Source organism: Myotis yumanensis, unplaced genomic scaffold (genome assembly GCF_028538775.1).
Source record: "Myotis yumanensis isolate MYYU_CA2020_CCGP unplaced genomic scaffold, mMyoYum1.0.hap1 SCAF_11, whole genome shotgun sequence".
In the NCBI taxonomy this organism is placed as follows: domain Eukaryota; kingdom Metazoa; phylum Chordata; class Mammalia; order Chiroptera; family Vespertilionidae; genus Myotis; species Myotis yumanensis.
The window spans coordinates 41,071,743-41,088,387 of NW_027223762.1; the positions used below are offsets into that span (position 1 = coordinate 41,071,743).

General features: G+C 40.5%; 1 protein-coding gene across 2 annotated transcripts in view; it reads left to right on the top strand.

Moving 5' to 3' along the window:
• Nucleotides 1–16,645, top strand: part of GMCL1 (germ cell-less 1, spermatogenesis associated) — a 55,361-nt gene that overhangs the window by 16,030 nt on the left and 22,686 nt on the right. The window contains exons 7-9 of one of the 2 annotated variants that reach the window (XM_070429403.1): nt 1,236–1,320; nt 5,943–6,033; nt 12,171–12,308. In XM_070429403.1, the coding sequence (XP_070285504.1) occupies nt 1,236–1,320; nt 5,943–6,033; nt 12,171–12,308 (314 nt within the window). The remainder of the gene's footprint in view (nt 1–1,235; nt 1,321–5,942; nt 6,034–12,170; nt 12,309–16,645) is intronic. The other variant, XM_070429404.1, reaches the window with a different exon arrangement.

A 16,645-nucleotide genomic window follows, 5' to 3' on the forward strand; every position in this document is an offset into this window, starting at 1 on the left:
CTATCTCAAAAACTCAGATGCTCTTTCTTTTTCTGACTTAAAGGAAGGAAAGAAAAAGGAAAAGAAGGAAAGCAACTGGTGATGTTATTTTTTATCTAAATTTAAGCTAACACATTTATTTTTTGTTGTTGTTTGTTTGTTTTTGGTAATTCTCATCTGAAGATATTTTTTTCATTGCTTTTCAAAGAGAGAGAGGGAGGGAAGTGGGGGGAGAAGGGAGGGAGGGAGGAAAACATTTATGTTTGGTTGTCTCCTACTGGCTCCCCTTGTTGGGGGCTGGGAGGGGGGAGGGAGTGAACACGAAACCCAGTACATGCCCTGACCCCTTGGTGCATGGGCCGATGCTCTAACCAATTAGCTACACAGGCCAGGGCAAAACCGACACACATTTCTTGATCTGACTCTCTTATAAATAACTAGAGGCCCGGTGCATGAAAGTTCATGCACTAGAGGGGGTGTCCCTTAGCCTGGCCTGCCTCCTCTCACAGTCTGGGAGCCCTCAGGGGCAGGAGGCGACCTGGCGATCAGGGGAAGGCGACACCCCATCACACCTCTGCTGCTGCCATTGCCAGCAATGTAAGCCTCGGGCGGCCCTGGGTGGCTGGGCAGCCACCATCCGAGGTTTGCCTGCGCCTCGGGCTGGCCCTGGCTGCTGGGGGGCTGAAGGGACTGGACGCCACCATGTTGTGGCTGTGGGCGCCGCCATCTTTGAGGGCGTGGCAGTCTATTAGCGTATTCCCTCCTTATTGGCTGTGGGTGCCGCCATCTTGCGACAGCATGAGGGACAATTAGCATATTCCCTCTTTATTAGATAGGATAAAAGCATGTTTTATGATGAAGCAGTTCTCTTAAGCCTAGTTTAAAGGTTACTTTGAAGATCTAACTGTTTCATTATATTTTGACAAATGTTTTTGTTTTATTTTAAACATTGAATGGGGAGGACAGAAAAAGAGGAAGGCTGCCACTTTATCAGAGCATACTAAATGTTATCTTATTGGGACCTTGCTTTAACTGGATTAATTAGCAGATCAGAATTCTTTTTGTTTTCCTATCAGTATCATCCCTGTGTTCAAATGGATTGTTTTCTGCCAAAGATTCTTTGTCTTGGGCTAAAAGACTGATTTAATTTTTAATTGCACATTTTCTTTTGCTAAAAGGACAAAGTTTTTAGTTCCACCAGCCTCTTTTAGCCTGTGCATGAAGATAACTCACTACCTCTATTTTATCTTTTCTAGTATAAATGTCATGAAACTGCTTATTGGTTCATCTAACTTATTTGTGATGCAAGTGGAGATGGATGTATACACAGCTCTTAAAAAGGTACTGATGTAATATAATGTGTGTAGGCTATCACCTCAGCATTGATTATAATAGCGAAAAATTAGTAACAGCTAGTGTCCAGTGATAGGGAATAGTTATACATTTAAGAAAAGTAAAAGAAAATATGGGAAAATGTTAAGAAGTCTTTGTGTGTATTTGGTGCCATGATGAATGATTTTAATTTGGTCTTCATACTTTCTATCCTAGAAATATATTTCTGTTTTTTTCCCAACAACAAATAGGTTATTGTTATGCTATTTACATAGTCAGAACTGTTAAATGTTTTACAGTTGACTCTTGAACATCTCAGGGGTTAGGGGAACTGAAATCAAACCCCCCTCCTCTAAGTTCTTGACTCCCCAAGAACTTAGTTACTCATAACTACTAATAATCTATTTTTGGTCTCACCAATTAACACATATTTGGTATGTTATATATTTTGTGTATTCTTTCAATAAAGTAAGCTAGAAAAAAATGTTATGAAGAAAATCATAAGGAAAAGAAAATACATTTATAGTATTTATTGAAAAACACACACACACAAGTGGACCTGAACAGTTCAAACCTGTGTTGTATATGGTTTTTCAGAAATGTTTTCAAGTTGGGATTTAAGTGAAGTAATAACTATAATGATATTTTCACACATGCTTTTCTAGAAAATGTTGAAATTATTCTCTTAAAGACCTTATTTGCATTCAGGCATATGTTTCATCCCATCCTTTTCAAAGGTTTCAACATTTTAAATGTAATTTTATTTTCACCACTCTCGTAAGAGACAAATTAGCTATTCTTTTTTGGTAATTAAAAAAAAAATTATTATCGCCCTAACCCTGTGGTCAGCAAACCGCGGATCGCGAGCCACATGCGGCTCTTTGGCCCCTTGAGTGTGGCTCTTCAACAAAATACCATGTGCGGGCGCACATGTACAGTGCGATTGAAACTTCGTGGCCCATGCATAGAAGTTGGTTTTCGGAAAGGAGGTAGATGAAACAAGTATACAAGACGAGTGTGGATGGGAGAGTTGGAAGAGGTCGACCTCAGCGAACGTACCTCAATCAGATTGAGGACGTTTTTAGCAAAGGCCAGCTTAGGAGTACCCTAATTAAGTTAATAACAATGTACCTACCTATATAGTTTAAGTTTAAAAAATTTGGCTCTCAAAAGAAATTTCAATCGTTGTACTGTTGATATTTGGCTCTGTTGACTAATGAGTTTGCCGACCACTGCCCTAACTGGTTTGGCTCAGTGAACAGAGCGTCGACCTGCGGACTGAAGGGTCCCAGGTTCGATTCCGGTCAAGGGCATGTACTTTGGTTGCGAGCATATCCTCAGTAGGGGGTGTGTAGGAGGCAGCTGATCTATGTTTCTCTCTCATAGATGTTTCTAACTCTATCCCTCTCCATTCCTCTCTGTAAAAAATCAATAAAATATATATTTTTAAATCATTTTTATTATTCTTTTTTTATTTTTTCTTTTTTTAATTAAATCTTTATTGTTCAGATTACATTTGTTCCTCTTTTTTCCCCCCCATAACTCCCCTCCTCCCAGTTCCCGCCCCAAACCTCCGCCCTCACTCCCCTCCCACTGTCCTCATCCATAGGTGCACGATTTTTGTCCAGTCTCTTCCCGCATCTCCCATTCCCCTTTCCCCCCCAAGAATAGTCAGTCCATTCCCTTTCTATGTCCCTGATTCATTGTAATCACCAGTTCATTCTGTACATTAGATTATTTTTTCACTTGATTCTTAGATTCATTTGTTGATAGATGCATGTTTGTTGTTCACAATTTGTATCTTTACCTTTTTCTTCTTCCTCTTCTTAAAGGATACCTTTCAGTATTTCGTATAATACTGGTTTAGTGGTGATAAACTCCTTTAGCTTTTCCTTATCTGTGAAGCTCTTTATCTGACCTTCAATTCTGAATGTAGCTTTGCTGGATAAAGTACTCTTGGTTGTAGGTTCTTGGTATTCAGCACTTTGAATATTTCTTGCCATTCCCTTCTGGCCTGCAAAGTTTCTGTTGAGAAATCAGCTGACAGTCGTATGGGTATTCCCTTGTAGGTAATTGAGTCTCTTTCTCTTGCTGCTTTTAAGATTCTCTCTTTGTCTTTTGCTCTTGGCATTTTAATGATGATGTGTCTTGGTGTGGTCCTCTTTGGATTCCTTTTGTTTGGGGTCTCTGCGCTTCTTGGACCTGTAAGTCCATTTCTTTCACCAGGTGGGGGAAGTTTTCTGCCATTATTTCTTCAAATAGGTTTTCAATATCTTGCTGTCTCTCATCTTCTGGCACCCCTATAATTCTGATATTAGTGCGCTTGAAACTGTCCCAGAGGCTCCTTACACTATCTTCGTATTTTCGGATTCTTTTTTCATTTTGCTTTTCCGGTTGGGTGTTTTTTGCTTCTTCGCATTTCAAATCTTTGACTTGATTCTTGTGCTCCTCTGGTCTGCTATTGGGTATAATATTCTTTATTTCAGTCCGTGTATGCTTAATTTCTAGTTGGTTCTTTATCATAGCATCGAGGGTCTCATTAGTTTTCGTGAGGCTCTCATCAAGTTTATTGCAAGCCCTCAAAATTGCGTTTTTTAGCTCCATATCCTCCATTTCTGTCATGTTTTTTTGTCTCCGCATTTTTTATGCTTTCTTGGTGCACCCCCTTGTGGTCTTTGTGCACAGTCTTGTTCTAGTTAAGCCTTGATTCTTATAGTTAATACTAGAGGGATTTGACCACCAGGCCGACTGGCTGTGAGAATCAGCTGTGTCTGCCCGGGAAAACTTCTGTCCTCTGGGGAGGTGCTAATCTAGCCTTTGCCTGAGGCTATCTGGCAAATGGCTCTGCACAGGGCTTGGGCAGGGCGGGATCAACAGGGCGGGCAGAGGGAGCAGTTATGACTGCTCTATGTCCTGTTCCCAGAGGTTCTGCTTCTCAGAACCCCGGCAACCGCTGCAAACCTTGGAGAGAAAGTTGCCCTCACGTTCCAACTGATGCTAGACAATCCCGCTTCTCCCGTTTGAGTCTGAGTCCCTAGAGACTCGCCTGGATCTGGAGCTCAGAGTCTGAGACTCCCTCCTGATTGAAAACGACAACCGCGCCCTCAGCCACCAGCCCGCTTTGCGCACGCACCTCTACACCTTTAAATTTTCCACACTGCGCCTCCTCTGATCCTCGGTATGCTGTTGTCTTTCCTTCTAGTTGAAGAGTCTCTCCTCAGCCAGCCTTCCTGTGGTTCTGGGTGATGTCCGTTCCGTCTTTTAGTTGTATTTTTGAAGTGGTTGTTTGCGGCAGCAGTCTCCAGTGTTTACCTATGCCGCCATCTTGGTCGACCCATTTTTATTATTCTTGTTCTATACATACTAAGACTTAGAATACTTACAATTACTAAGTGGCAGCCTTGAGGCAGAACCCAGGTATTATGAGTCCCAATCCATTGCTTTTCTCACTGCATAATTTGCCGTTAGCCTTTTGTCCCCAGCATAGAGTCTACATTTAACACAGTTGTGGAATCTAGGAATGCAACACCTTCTAGTTATATCATTGTGGTGGTTTGTTTTTATGGTAGGATGTGATTCCTATTTTTCTTCAAGAAAATTTAGTAATGGGGTTATCTAATCATTAAAGGAGTGGTAGCTCATTTCTAAGAGTAGTAGCTCACTTCTATCTCTGAGCCACTGGTAGCTTTCATACTTTCCTGTTATAACTGCTGTTATACCAGTAATGATAAATGCTTACTGTGTGCCAAGCACTATTCAAAGTGTGTTACACATACTAATTTTTTTAATGTTCTATGAGGTAGACATATTATACTCATTAAACAAATGAAGAAATTAAGGCCCAGAGATATTAAGTAATTTGCCCAGCTATTAATTAGTAGGGTCAGGATTTAAAAGTCCATGCTCTTTACTATTCTGTATACTGTCTCAACATCAATAAGGTAATAAGAAACTCCTTTTTCCCTTGTTTAATTTCTCACATTTATAATTTCACCTAGTATGTAGTGAAATTGAGTTATTAATTAGTATAAATTAGTATAAAATTGATATCGAGTTAGTAATTAGAATAAATTAGTATAAAATTCATATAAATTTTCTAATGTAATATATATTAAGCCTTTACCTTTTTAATAGTAAAACTACAATGTATTTGAGATCATAAATACTTTCAAGGATTAGTTTATTCTCTTTTTAAAAATATATTTTTATTGATTTCAGAGAAGGAGAGAGAGAGATAGAAACATCAGTGGTGAGAGAGAATCATCGATTGGCTACCTCCTGCATGCCCCACACTGGGATTCCAGCCCGCAACCCAGGCATGTGCCCTGACTGGGAATCGAACCATGACCTGGTTCATAGTTGGATGGTCAACCACTGAGCCATGCTGACTGGGCAAGGATTAGTTTATTCTTTATTGCACACTCACCTAGTTTTTATTATTGGACAATGATTAATGCCATGATTAATTTAAAGCTTGTAAGCATGGCATGTAATAGTTCTACTTCTTTCAATTGCTTGTAATGAAAATTAAAATTTTCGATATTATGTTTTAAGGGGGAGGCAGTTTGAAAACTGTAAAACCATAATAGGCTGAAGTTTTGACATTTTTCTCATTTACTTTTTTAACCTAGTGGATGTTCCTTCAACTCGTGCCTTCTTGGAATGGATCTTTAAAACAGCTTTTGACTGAAACAGATGTCTGGTTTTCTAAGAGGAAAAAAGGTATACCTGAAATTTTTATTGAAAACTTGTTTTTTTTATTGAAATTTATTAAAATCATTATACACCTAGAAAATTTTAGTGCTGGAGAGCACCTTAGCAATTGCCTAATTCAGCCCCTCATTTCCACCGAGAAAATTGAGGCTGGATAAGGAAAATGCCTTGCTTAGCAGTAACTGAATTATTACTCTTTAAACCATGTTTTGATGCCCAAAACTACTGTTCTTTAAATTTATCTTTTGTTTGACCATATTGAATTTTCCCTACAAATTAAACCTTGTATATTAGACAACAGTTCTTAACATGGGGGCCCATGGACGGGCTTCTGTGTGTCACTAACCTCTGAAAGTGTATGCAAAATTGTGTGTGTGTGTGTTGTAATTTGGGGGGAAAGAGTTTCCATAACTTTCATCAGATTCCCAGGGAAAGTTGACCTAAAATTGGTTAAGATCAACTGCCATAAGGTCTTCCTTATCTGGACAGAGGTAGAACGTGCAATATATTTATTTTACTCTACTAAAACAGATACAGGGAAAAAATTTCATGGCCCTCAGGTGAGGAATTAGATAACTCATAATCCTTAACTTCATGATTTTTTTAGTTTACTGACATTTTTGGTCTGTGCCTGGCCCCATTTTTGGTTTATTTTTAACTAGAGGCCCGGTGCATGATTCATGCACGGGTGGGGTCCCTCGGGCCTACCAGGGGGAGGAACCATGGGAGGTTGGCTGGCTGGGGGGAGGGACCGCAGGAAGTTGGCTGGCCGCAGGAGCTGGCCACAGGAGATTGACTGTGGTAGTGCACTGACCACCAGGGGGCATCTCCTGCGTTGAGCGTCTGCCCCTGGCGATCAGTGCACATCATAGCAACCGGTCAATCAATTGTTCAGTCTCTTAGGCTTTTATATATATAGATAATATATCAAACCTCCAGAAATTAATCTTCCATTACTAGAACATTAATAACGGTAGTCTGTTCATGTGCTTGCTTCTTTCCTTTTGTGTCCCCTTGATTTTCCCCAACTACTGTCTTGAATTTTAGGTTGTTTATTTCCATGCTTTAAAAAAAGTTATCACATATGTATGTATGTCTTAATGTACAGTTTGCTTTCCTCCAATTCTGTCATTTGTGTCCTGTTTCTTTGTCTCGGCATTTTTTATGCTTCGCTGTGTCAATAGAGTGCCTTTCTGTGCTAAGTGTCCCAATTACCTGAGGTAGACACTCTTGGTGCACCCCCTTGTGGGCTTTGTGCACAGTCTTGTTTTAATTAAGCCTTGATTATTGTAGTTATCACTGGGAGGAATTGACCTCCAGGCCAATTGGCTGTGAGAATCAGCTGTGTCTGCAGTGGGAGAACTTCTGTGCTGGAGACACCCCTCTGGGGCTAGACTTGCTTCGATGGGGCTTTGGTGCTCACTGAGTCTGCCCCCTGCGTGTGTCTTTTATGGTTCCACGGAGCTACAAACTGGATGGTCCCACTCTGACCTCTGGGCTTCCTGGCTCCTGGATCTCTAGGGAGGTGCTAATCTAGCCTTTGCCTGAGGCTATCCAGCAAAAGCCTCCCTACAGGGCTTGGGCAGGGCGGGTCCCATAGGATCAACAGGGCGGGGTTAGCAATTATGGCTGCTCTCAGTCTTGCCCTCAGAGTCTCTGCTTCTCAGTGTCCCATTAATCGCTGCAAGCCCCTCGGAGAGAAAGCTGCCCTCTGGTTCTGACCGATGCCAGACAGTCCCGCTTCTCCCGTATGAGTCTGGGTCCCTAGAGACTCGCCCAGAACTGGAGCTCAGAGCCTGAGACTCCCTCCCGATTGAAAACGACAACCGCGCCCTCAGCCGCCAGCCCGCTCCGCACGCACCTCCGCACCTTAGTATTTCACCTCCACACTGCACCTCCTCTGAGTCTCGGTATGCTTTTCTCTTTCCTTCTAGTTGTAGAATTTCCACTCAGCCAGCCTTCCTGTGGTTCTGGATGATGTCCGTTCCGTCTTTTACTTGTATTTTTGAAGTGGTTGTGCGAGGCAGCAATCTCCGGTGTTTACCTATGCCGCCATCTTGGTGGTTTTTTTTTCCTAGACATTATATAACTTAACTAAGTGATCACCCTAATAAATCTTATACCATCTAAAAGCATACATATTTACTATAATATTATTAACTATATTCCCTATGCTGTACTGTATATTCCTGTGACTATCTGTAACTACCAATTTGTGCTTCTTAATCCTGTCACCTTTTTCACCTATCCCCCAACCTTCCTCTCATCTGGCAACTGTCAGAATGTTCTCTGTATCTATGAGTCTGTTTCTGTTTTGCTTTTTCATTTATTTTGTTTTTTAGATTTATTTTGTCTGGTGTAAGTATTGCTACCCTTGCTTTTTTCGGTTTGTTTCCATTTTCATGAAATATCTTTTTCCATCCCTTTACCTTCAGTTTGCGTGTATCTTTCAATCTGAAGTGAGTCTCTTGTAGATAGCATATATAAGGGTCTTGTTTTGTTATTCATTCAGCCTCTATCTCTTCGGATTGGAGTATTTGATCCATTTGCATTTAAAGTAATTAATGATAGATATATATTTATTGCTATTACTCATATTTTTTATCTTTTTTCTTCTTCTTAAAGAAGACCCTTCAACATTTTTTGTAATACTGGTTTGGTGGTGGTGAACTCCTCTAGCTTGTTCTTGTCTGGGAAGCTCTTTACCTGTACTATAATTCTAAATGATAGCTTTGTTTGGTAGAGTGATCTTTGTTGTAGGTCCTTGCTTTTTATCACTTTGGATATTTCTTGCCAATACCTTCTGGCCTGCAAAGTTTGTGTTGAGAAATCAGCTGATAGTCTTATGGGAGCTCCCTTGTAGATAACCGCTTTTCTCTTTTTGTCTTCTTTTTCTCTCTAATATGTTTTTATTGATTTTAGAGAAAGAGGAATGGATAGAGAAATATCAGTTGACTGCCTTCTACATGCCCCTACTGGGGATCGAGCCCACAACCTGAGCATGTGCCCTGACTGAGAATCAAACTGGCAACATCTTGGTGCATGGGACAACGCTCAACCAACTAAGCCACATTGGCCAGGGCTAATATTCTCTTTGTCTTTAACCTTTTTCATTTTATTATGCTGTATCTTGGTGTGGGCCTCTTTGGGTGCATCTTGTTTGGGACTCTGTGCTTCCTAAACTTGTATGTCTATTTCCTTCACCAAGTTAGGGAAGTTTTCCGTCATTATTTTTTCACACAGGTTTTCAATTGTTTGCTCGCTCTCTTCTTTTTCTGGAACCCCCATGATACAAATGTTGGTATACTTGAAGTTGTCTTAGAGGCTGCTTATACTATTTTCATTTTTCTGGATTCTGTTTGGCTGTTTTCTGCTTCCTATCTTACAAATCTCTGATTTGATCCACTGCCTCATCTACTCCAGTGTTGATTCCCTGTAATGTATTCTTCATTTTAGTTAGCATATTCTTCATTTCTGACTGGTTCTTTTTTATGTTTTCTGTCTTTGTTTTTATGTTTCCTATCTCTCTGTTGAAGATCTCACTAAGTTCATCTACTCTTCCCCTAAGTTCATTGAGCATTTTTATAACCAGTGTTTTGAGCTCTGTATCTAGGAGATTGCTATTCTCCATTTTGTTTAGTTCTTTTTCTGGAGTTTTCTTCTGCTCTTTCATTTGAGACATGTTTCTTTGTCTCCTCATTTTGGCTGCCTCCCTGTATTAGGTAGAGCTGTTACATCTTTTGGACTTGGTAGAATGGCCTTATGCAGTATCCTGTAGGGTCCAGTGGCACAGCTTCCCTGATCACCCAAATTTGGCACTCCAGGTGCACACCCGCCTTGATTGCTGTTGGCCCCTCAATGGGAGGGATTTATCCCCAGGCCAATTGGCTGTGAGGACTGGCTGTGACCACCCTGGGGAATCAGCTGTGCAGGGGCTAACCCCATAGAGCAGGACTTATTTCAGTGGGATTCTGGAGCCCACTGAGTCTGTACCTTGAGTGTGTTGTTGTGGAGGTGGTTGGGTGGTGCTTTGACATGATCTGAAGCTGTCCACCAGGTGTGCTGGCTCTGGGAGATTCAGGCCAAGGTCAGCCACCACCTGTGTCCTGCTCGGGGCCACCCAGCATAAGCTACAAAGCAACCTGCAGATGGCTGCTATTTGTGCTGGGCTTGGAAGTGCCCAGGAGAGTCCAAGCTGTGAACCAAGACTGGCTGCTACTAGTGTCGGGCCTAAGGCCACTTAGTAAGAGCTACGTGGCACACTAAGGCCAGATGCTGCTTGTTTTAGAGATGTTTAGGAAGTCCAAAGCATGAGCCAAGACAGGCCTTTTGTATGGAAAAGCCACTGAAACAACTTAGTTGGGCCTGCAAGTTAGATGCAGTGGGATCTCAGGGAATCAGCAGGGTGAGGCTAACAGAATTAGCTAGGTTGACGGAGACTCAGTTATGACATCTGCCTACTGGCTCTGTGGAGGGGAGAGGGCCCCAAAAAGGAACAATGGCCTGTGCTAGTACTTCTGTCTGGGAGAAAGCCACTTCTCCAGCTCTCACCCCGATTCTAGACAACTCGATTTCTCCATGTATGTCCTTGATTTCCCAGTGCTGGAACTCAGAGCAAGTGAGACCAATTAAGTCCTTACTCGGGCCTTTTAAGAGAAACACCTGAGACTCCAGCAGCCCTCTATCTCACTAGACCACAACCCAAGCTGGTTTTCACAACCAGAGTCACAGGGACTTCTCTTGCTGGCATTGGAACCCTGGCCAGGGGGCCTGGTATAGAGCTGGGACTCCTCACTCTACAGGGAGCACCTCTGCATCCACGATATCTCTCCTGATTTTTATTTGCCACTCATGGGTGTGGGGCCAACCCATTCCACATCTCTGACCCTCCTACCAGCCTCGATGTGGCTTCTTTATATCCTTAGTTGTAGGACTTCAATTCAGCTGGATTTCAGGTGATTCTGAATGATGGTTGTTCTGTAGTTTAGTCGTAAATTTAATGTGGTTGTGGGAGGATTTGAGTACAGCATTTACCTACTCCACCATCTTGACCAGTTGAGCCATATACTTCTTTTTTTTTTTAAATATACTTTATTGATTTTTTACAGAGAGGAAGGGAGAGGGATAGAGAGTTAGAAACATCGATGAAAGAGGAACATCGATCAGCTGCCTCCTGCATATCTCCTCCTGGGGATGTGCCCGCAACCCAGGTACATGCCCTTGACTGGAATCGAACCTGGGACCTTTCAGTCCACAGGCCGACGCTCTATCCACTGAGCCAAACCGGTTTCGGCAAGCCATATACTTCTTAAACTTGAATTATTTTAACATAAATACTATCCATGTGTACAGTGGCTATAGTGTTTTTGTATCTTGTTTTATATTTGAATAAAAAATTAATAAATTGATTAGTGTTTATCGCATGTAGCTAAAGCATAAGTTAGAAGAATCCTAATAGACATTCCATGACCTGTGTATCTTTTGAAGACCCTAAGTGAGGCATCTGGGCTCTGGAGTTCCACTGGAGTTGTCAGTGCCTTCGAGAGGGTATCCTGGAGAGATACCATTATCCCAACTATCATTCTTTTTTTTTTTTTTTTTTTTCAAATATATTTTATTGATTTTTTACAGAGAAGAAGAGAGAGGGATAGAGAGTTAGAAACATCGATGAGAGAGAAACATCAATCAGCTGCCTCCTGCATGTCCCCCACTGGGAATGTGCCCGCAACCAAGGTACATGCTCTTGACCAGAATCGAACCCGGGACCCTTCAGTCCGCAGGCCAACGCTCTATCCAGTGAGCCAAACCAGCCAGGGCTTCAACTATCATTCTTAAGCATTCCTTTCCCACCTTGCTGCACAGTAAGCTCCAAACCCCAGAATGGTGTACAACTGAATTGTAGCAAGGTTCCACATAGGACCAAAGTTAATTTCCTGTGGCTTTTTTCTAAACCTCCCCAAGTTTTTATCCACACATCTGCGATTTATAAAATCCTTGAAAATTTTGCAACTAGCTTACTTGTATTCTAATAGATGTACGTGTGTGTGTGTGTCCCCAGACCCATGACAACATTTAATAAAAAAGTAAATTAATAGATTTGAAAAGAATGACTATTTAATTTGAACTTTTTTTTTTTTTTTTTATAGATTTTGAAGGTATGACTTTCCTTGAAACTGAGCAAGGAAAACCATTTGTGTCAGTATTCAGACATTTAAGGTTACAGTATATTATCAGTGATTTGGCCTCTGCACGAATTATTGAACAAGATTCCCTAATACCGTCAGGTAAGAGAATATAATGAAATTATGATTTTAAGTAATATCTTTCTGATTATAATAGTAATATATATCATAGAAAAGCATACTTAAGAGATATTATCCTTAATCCCAAGAAGGTACACAGTTTTATACCAAAACTGAATCATACCATGCAGGTAATTTTCTGTGTTCACATCAAATATTTTGGGTATTTTTCCATATCATTAAATACTCTCCAGAATATTTAAGTGGTTGTATAGTTTTCTGTAATATGGGTGTTCTTTCATTTTATTAACTAGTACACTACTTTGCACCAGACTTTTCAAAATGGTTTTTGTAGTATTCCTTAAAGTTTACAACTGCTTTCTTCTATTAATACTCCATAAATTTGCTTATTTTCTTTTTTCCTTATTCTAGTCTTAAAGCTCATATCAAAGCAAATGTAATATCTTTGCTAATTATTTAAATTTAAGACAATTACTAATTTAATATTCTCAGTTAAATCTCTAGTGCTTGTATAAGATTCAGTTTAGTACTATATATGCATGTAAGAAGTATAGAATAGCTGATATTTTGGCTCAGTGGATGGAGCGTCGGCCTGCGGACTGAAGGGTCCCAGGTTCGATTACAGTCAAGGGCATGTACCTTGGTTGCGGGCACATCCCCAGTAGGAGGTGTGCAGGAGGCAGCTGATCGATGTTTCTCTCTCATCGATGTTTCTAACTCTCTATCTCTCTCCCTTCCTCTCTGTAAAATCAATAAAATATATTTTTAAAAAAAGAAGTATAGAATAGACTTTCTACTTGAAGATTTATTTGTAAATTTGCAAACAGTAATAGATTTGTCTAAAAAATTGTAATTATCTGATACCTCAGTTTTTAATATAGCTGTGTTTATAGATTTAAATTGTTCTTGTAATCTGTAAACTTATTTAGAAAGGTATTCAATGGAAAGCAAACCTAGAGTAACACTCTGATACATTTGAAAGTAATGCATTTTTATAAAATCACTATAATAGGTTTATAGACATTGTTTTTCTATTAATTTCATATGAATCATTTTTAGTGAATACTTCATCTTACAGTTATAAATGGATGAATAGGTTTTCCTATATCCCAATAAAAATTACAGTTTCAAAAGCAAAATGTAAATTCAAATGATATCCTATGCTGTTTTTAAGGGGTTAAAAAGTGGCACATAACTCAAATTAGATAGATTAGTGTGCTCAATAGCAGTAAATCCTACATTTGAAATAAATTAAAATAATTTTTATTACTTAGCTAAAATTCATTGATTATTTTTCAGAAATAGTGCCAAGCACATGTTAATATTATTTAAAGTTATGCATTCTGAAGAGTTTTACTACATCCATTTTGACTATCCTTAGGTAAAAATTTTAAGAAATATGTTTAATTCCAAGTTAAGTCAGGATTTTGTATAGAAACAGCCTATTTTAAGATTCAACTATGTCAATCACAGTTGAACTCCATTATTTCAAGAAATTAGATCTGTCTTAGGTCAGATTATTAAATCTGTTTTATTCCATACTCTCCTTGTCATACTTCCCTCTGCCTTGATACCTCTGACCTACCTTGTTATTCCTCACAAACCTTTCTGTTATGTGCTCTGGAACTAGGGTTTATAAACTCCCATATCTTCCATCTCTTCCTTCCATGTATTTAGCTCTCCCAGAGGATACTATTTTCCCTCTATAGAGGACTTTCTGTCTATTAAGACATCCTGCCCCAGTATACGGGTAGGAGGCCAGAAAGTCCTGGCCCCGCAATGCCCTTTCCAAATACTATTGCATATCATCCAACTAACCTTCTATCCTTTCTCTCTTCTCTTCACATTCATATAAGACTTGAACGCTTGATTTACTGTCTACCTCCCCACTCCTGTATAGTCACATAATGGTCATTCCCTTTAATACCTTCGCTTCCTAGTAATTTGACCTCAATTCCAGTAACATTTATGTTTGCTGAACATTAGGCACCCACCACCTATGGAAACACCATGAACCTTATAACCCAGAATTTCTTAGCATGAGAACTCTGGTAGTCTTCAGGCTATATATAATCTTCTAGTATGTTCATAGCCTCATTCCCTTTACATTGTTATTTTATTTCCAATCCATTTTAAGCCTTTCATTGTCTACCAGTCTTTCAAACTTCTCCTATTATTTTTGGCCCTTGGATTTCATGATAGATCATCTGAGCCACTCTCTCTCACTATTGTCTTTAACTCGTCCTTTATTTGACAAATCCTAAAACTAAATTAAACCTATATCCTCTAGTCTGTGCTGAGTATTGCTCAGAGTATTCTGTAGCTTTTTATTTATTTATTTTTAATTAAATCTTTATTGTTCAGATTATTATAGTTGTTCCTCTTTTATTTCCCCTATAGCTCCCCTCCACCCGGTTCCCACCCCACCCTCTGCCCTTACCCGCCCCCCCACTGTCCTCATCCATAGGTGTACGATTTTTGTCCAGTCTTTTCCTGTACCTCCACACCCCTTTCCCCCTGAGAATTGTCAGTCCACTCCCTTTCTATGCCTCTGATTCTATTATATTCACCAGTTTATTCTGTTCATCAGATTATTTATTCGCTTGATTTTTAGATTCACTTGTTGATAGATATGTATTTGTTGTTCATAATTTTTATCTTTACCTTCTTCCTCTTCCTCTTCTTAAAGGATACCTTTCAGCATTTCATATAATACTGGTTTGGTGGTGATGAACTCCTTTAGCTTTTGCTTATCTGTGAAGCTCTTTATCTGACCTTCAATTCTGAATGATAGCTTTGCTGGGTAAAGTAATCTTGGTTGTAGGTTCTTGCTATTCATCACTTTGAATCTTTCTTGCCACTCCCTTCTGGCCTGCATAGTTTCTATTGAGAAATCAGCTGACAGTCTTATGGTTACTCCCTTGTAGGTAACTAACTGTTTTTCTCTTGCTGCTTTTAAGATTCTCTCTTAGTCTTTTGCTCTTGGCATTTTAATTTTGATATGTCTTGGTGTGGTCCTCTTTGGATTCCTTTTGTTTGGGGTTCTCTGTGCTTCCTGGACTTGTAAGTCTATTTTTTTCACCAGGTGGGGGAAGTTTTCTGTCATTATTTCTTCAAATAGGTTTTCAATATCTTGCTCTCTCTCTTCTTCTGGCACCCCCATAATTCAGATGTTGGTACGCTTGAAGCTGTCCCAGAGGCTCCTTACACTATCTTCATATTTTTGGATTCTTTTTTCTTTTTGCCTTTCCGGTTGAGTGTTTTTTGCTTCTTCGTATTTCAAATCTTTGACTTGATTCTTGCGATCCTCTAGTCTGTTGTTGGATCTCTGTATAATAGTCTTTATTTCAGTCTGTGTATGCTTAATTTCTATTTGGTCCTTTTTCATATCCTTGAGGGTCTCACTAGATTTATTGAGGTTCTCACTAAATTTATCGGCGGTTTCTAGAAAATTCTTGAAAAACCTTATAACCGTGGTTTTGAACTCTATATCCAGTAGTTTGTTTTCCTCCATTTCTGTCATTTGTGACCTGTTTCTCTGTCTCCGCATTTTGGCTGCTTCCCTGTGTTGATAGGATGGCTTTCTGTGCTAGGTGTCCTATAGGGCCCAGTAGCTCAGCCTCCCCCCTTACCTGAGGTGGACACTCTTGGTGCACCCCTTTGTGGGCTGTGTGCACAGTCTTGTTGTAGTTAAGCCTTGATTGTAGTTGGTATCACTGGGAGGGATTGACCTCCAGGCCAGTTGGCTGTGAGAATCAGCTGTGTCAATGGTGGGAGAACTTCTGTGCTGAAGGCACCCTTATGGGGCAAGACTTGCTTCAGTGGGGCTTTGGTGCCGACTGAGTCTGCCCCCTGAGTTGTGTCCCTTATGGATCTGAGGAGTTGTAATCTGGATGGTCCCACTCTGACCACTGGGTACACTGGCACTTGGATCTCTAAGGAGGTGCTAATTTAGCCTCTGCCTGAGGCTACCCAGCAAGAGCTACGGAGAGATCTGCAGATTCCTCTTCTTTGTTTGGGGTTTGGAGGTGCCCAGATGAGGCCCAGCTGTGAAGCAATGCAAGCTGCTGTGGGGCCTTGGGCCTTCTTTTGGATGTTCTGGGTCTGTCTGACCCAGCTGCAGTTTGTTAGGTCATTTTAGATTGCAAAGGGCCAGGTCATTCATATGCAAAAGCCTCTGTGCACAGCTTGGGTGGGGTGGAGTCTCAGGGAATCAACAGGGCGGAGCAAACAGCTATGGCTGATCCTCAGTCCTGCCCTAAGAGGCCCTGGGTCTCAGTGTCTCTCGGTAATCGCTGCAAGCACCTCTGAGAGAAAGCCGCCCTCCAGTTCCACCCGCTGCCAGACAGTCCAGTTTC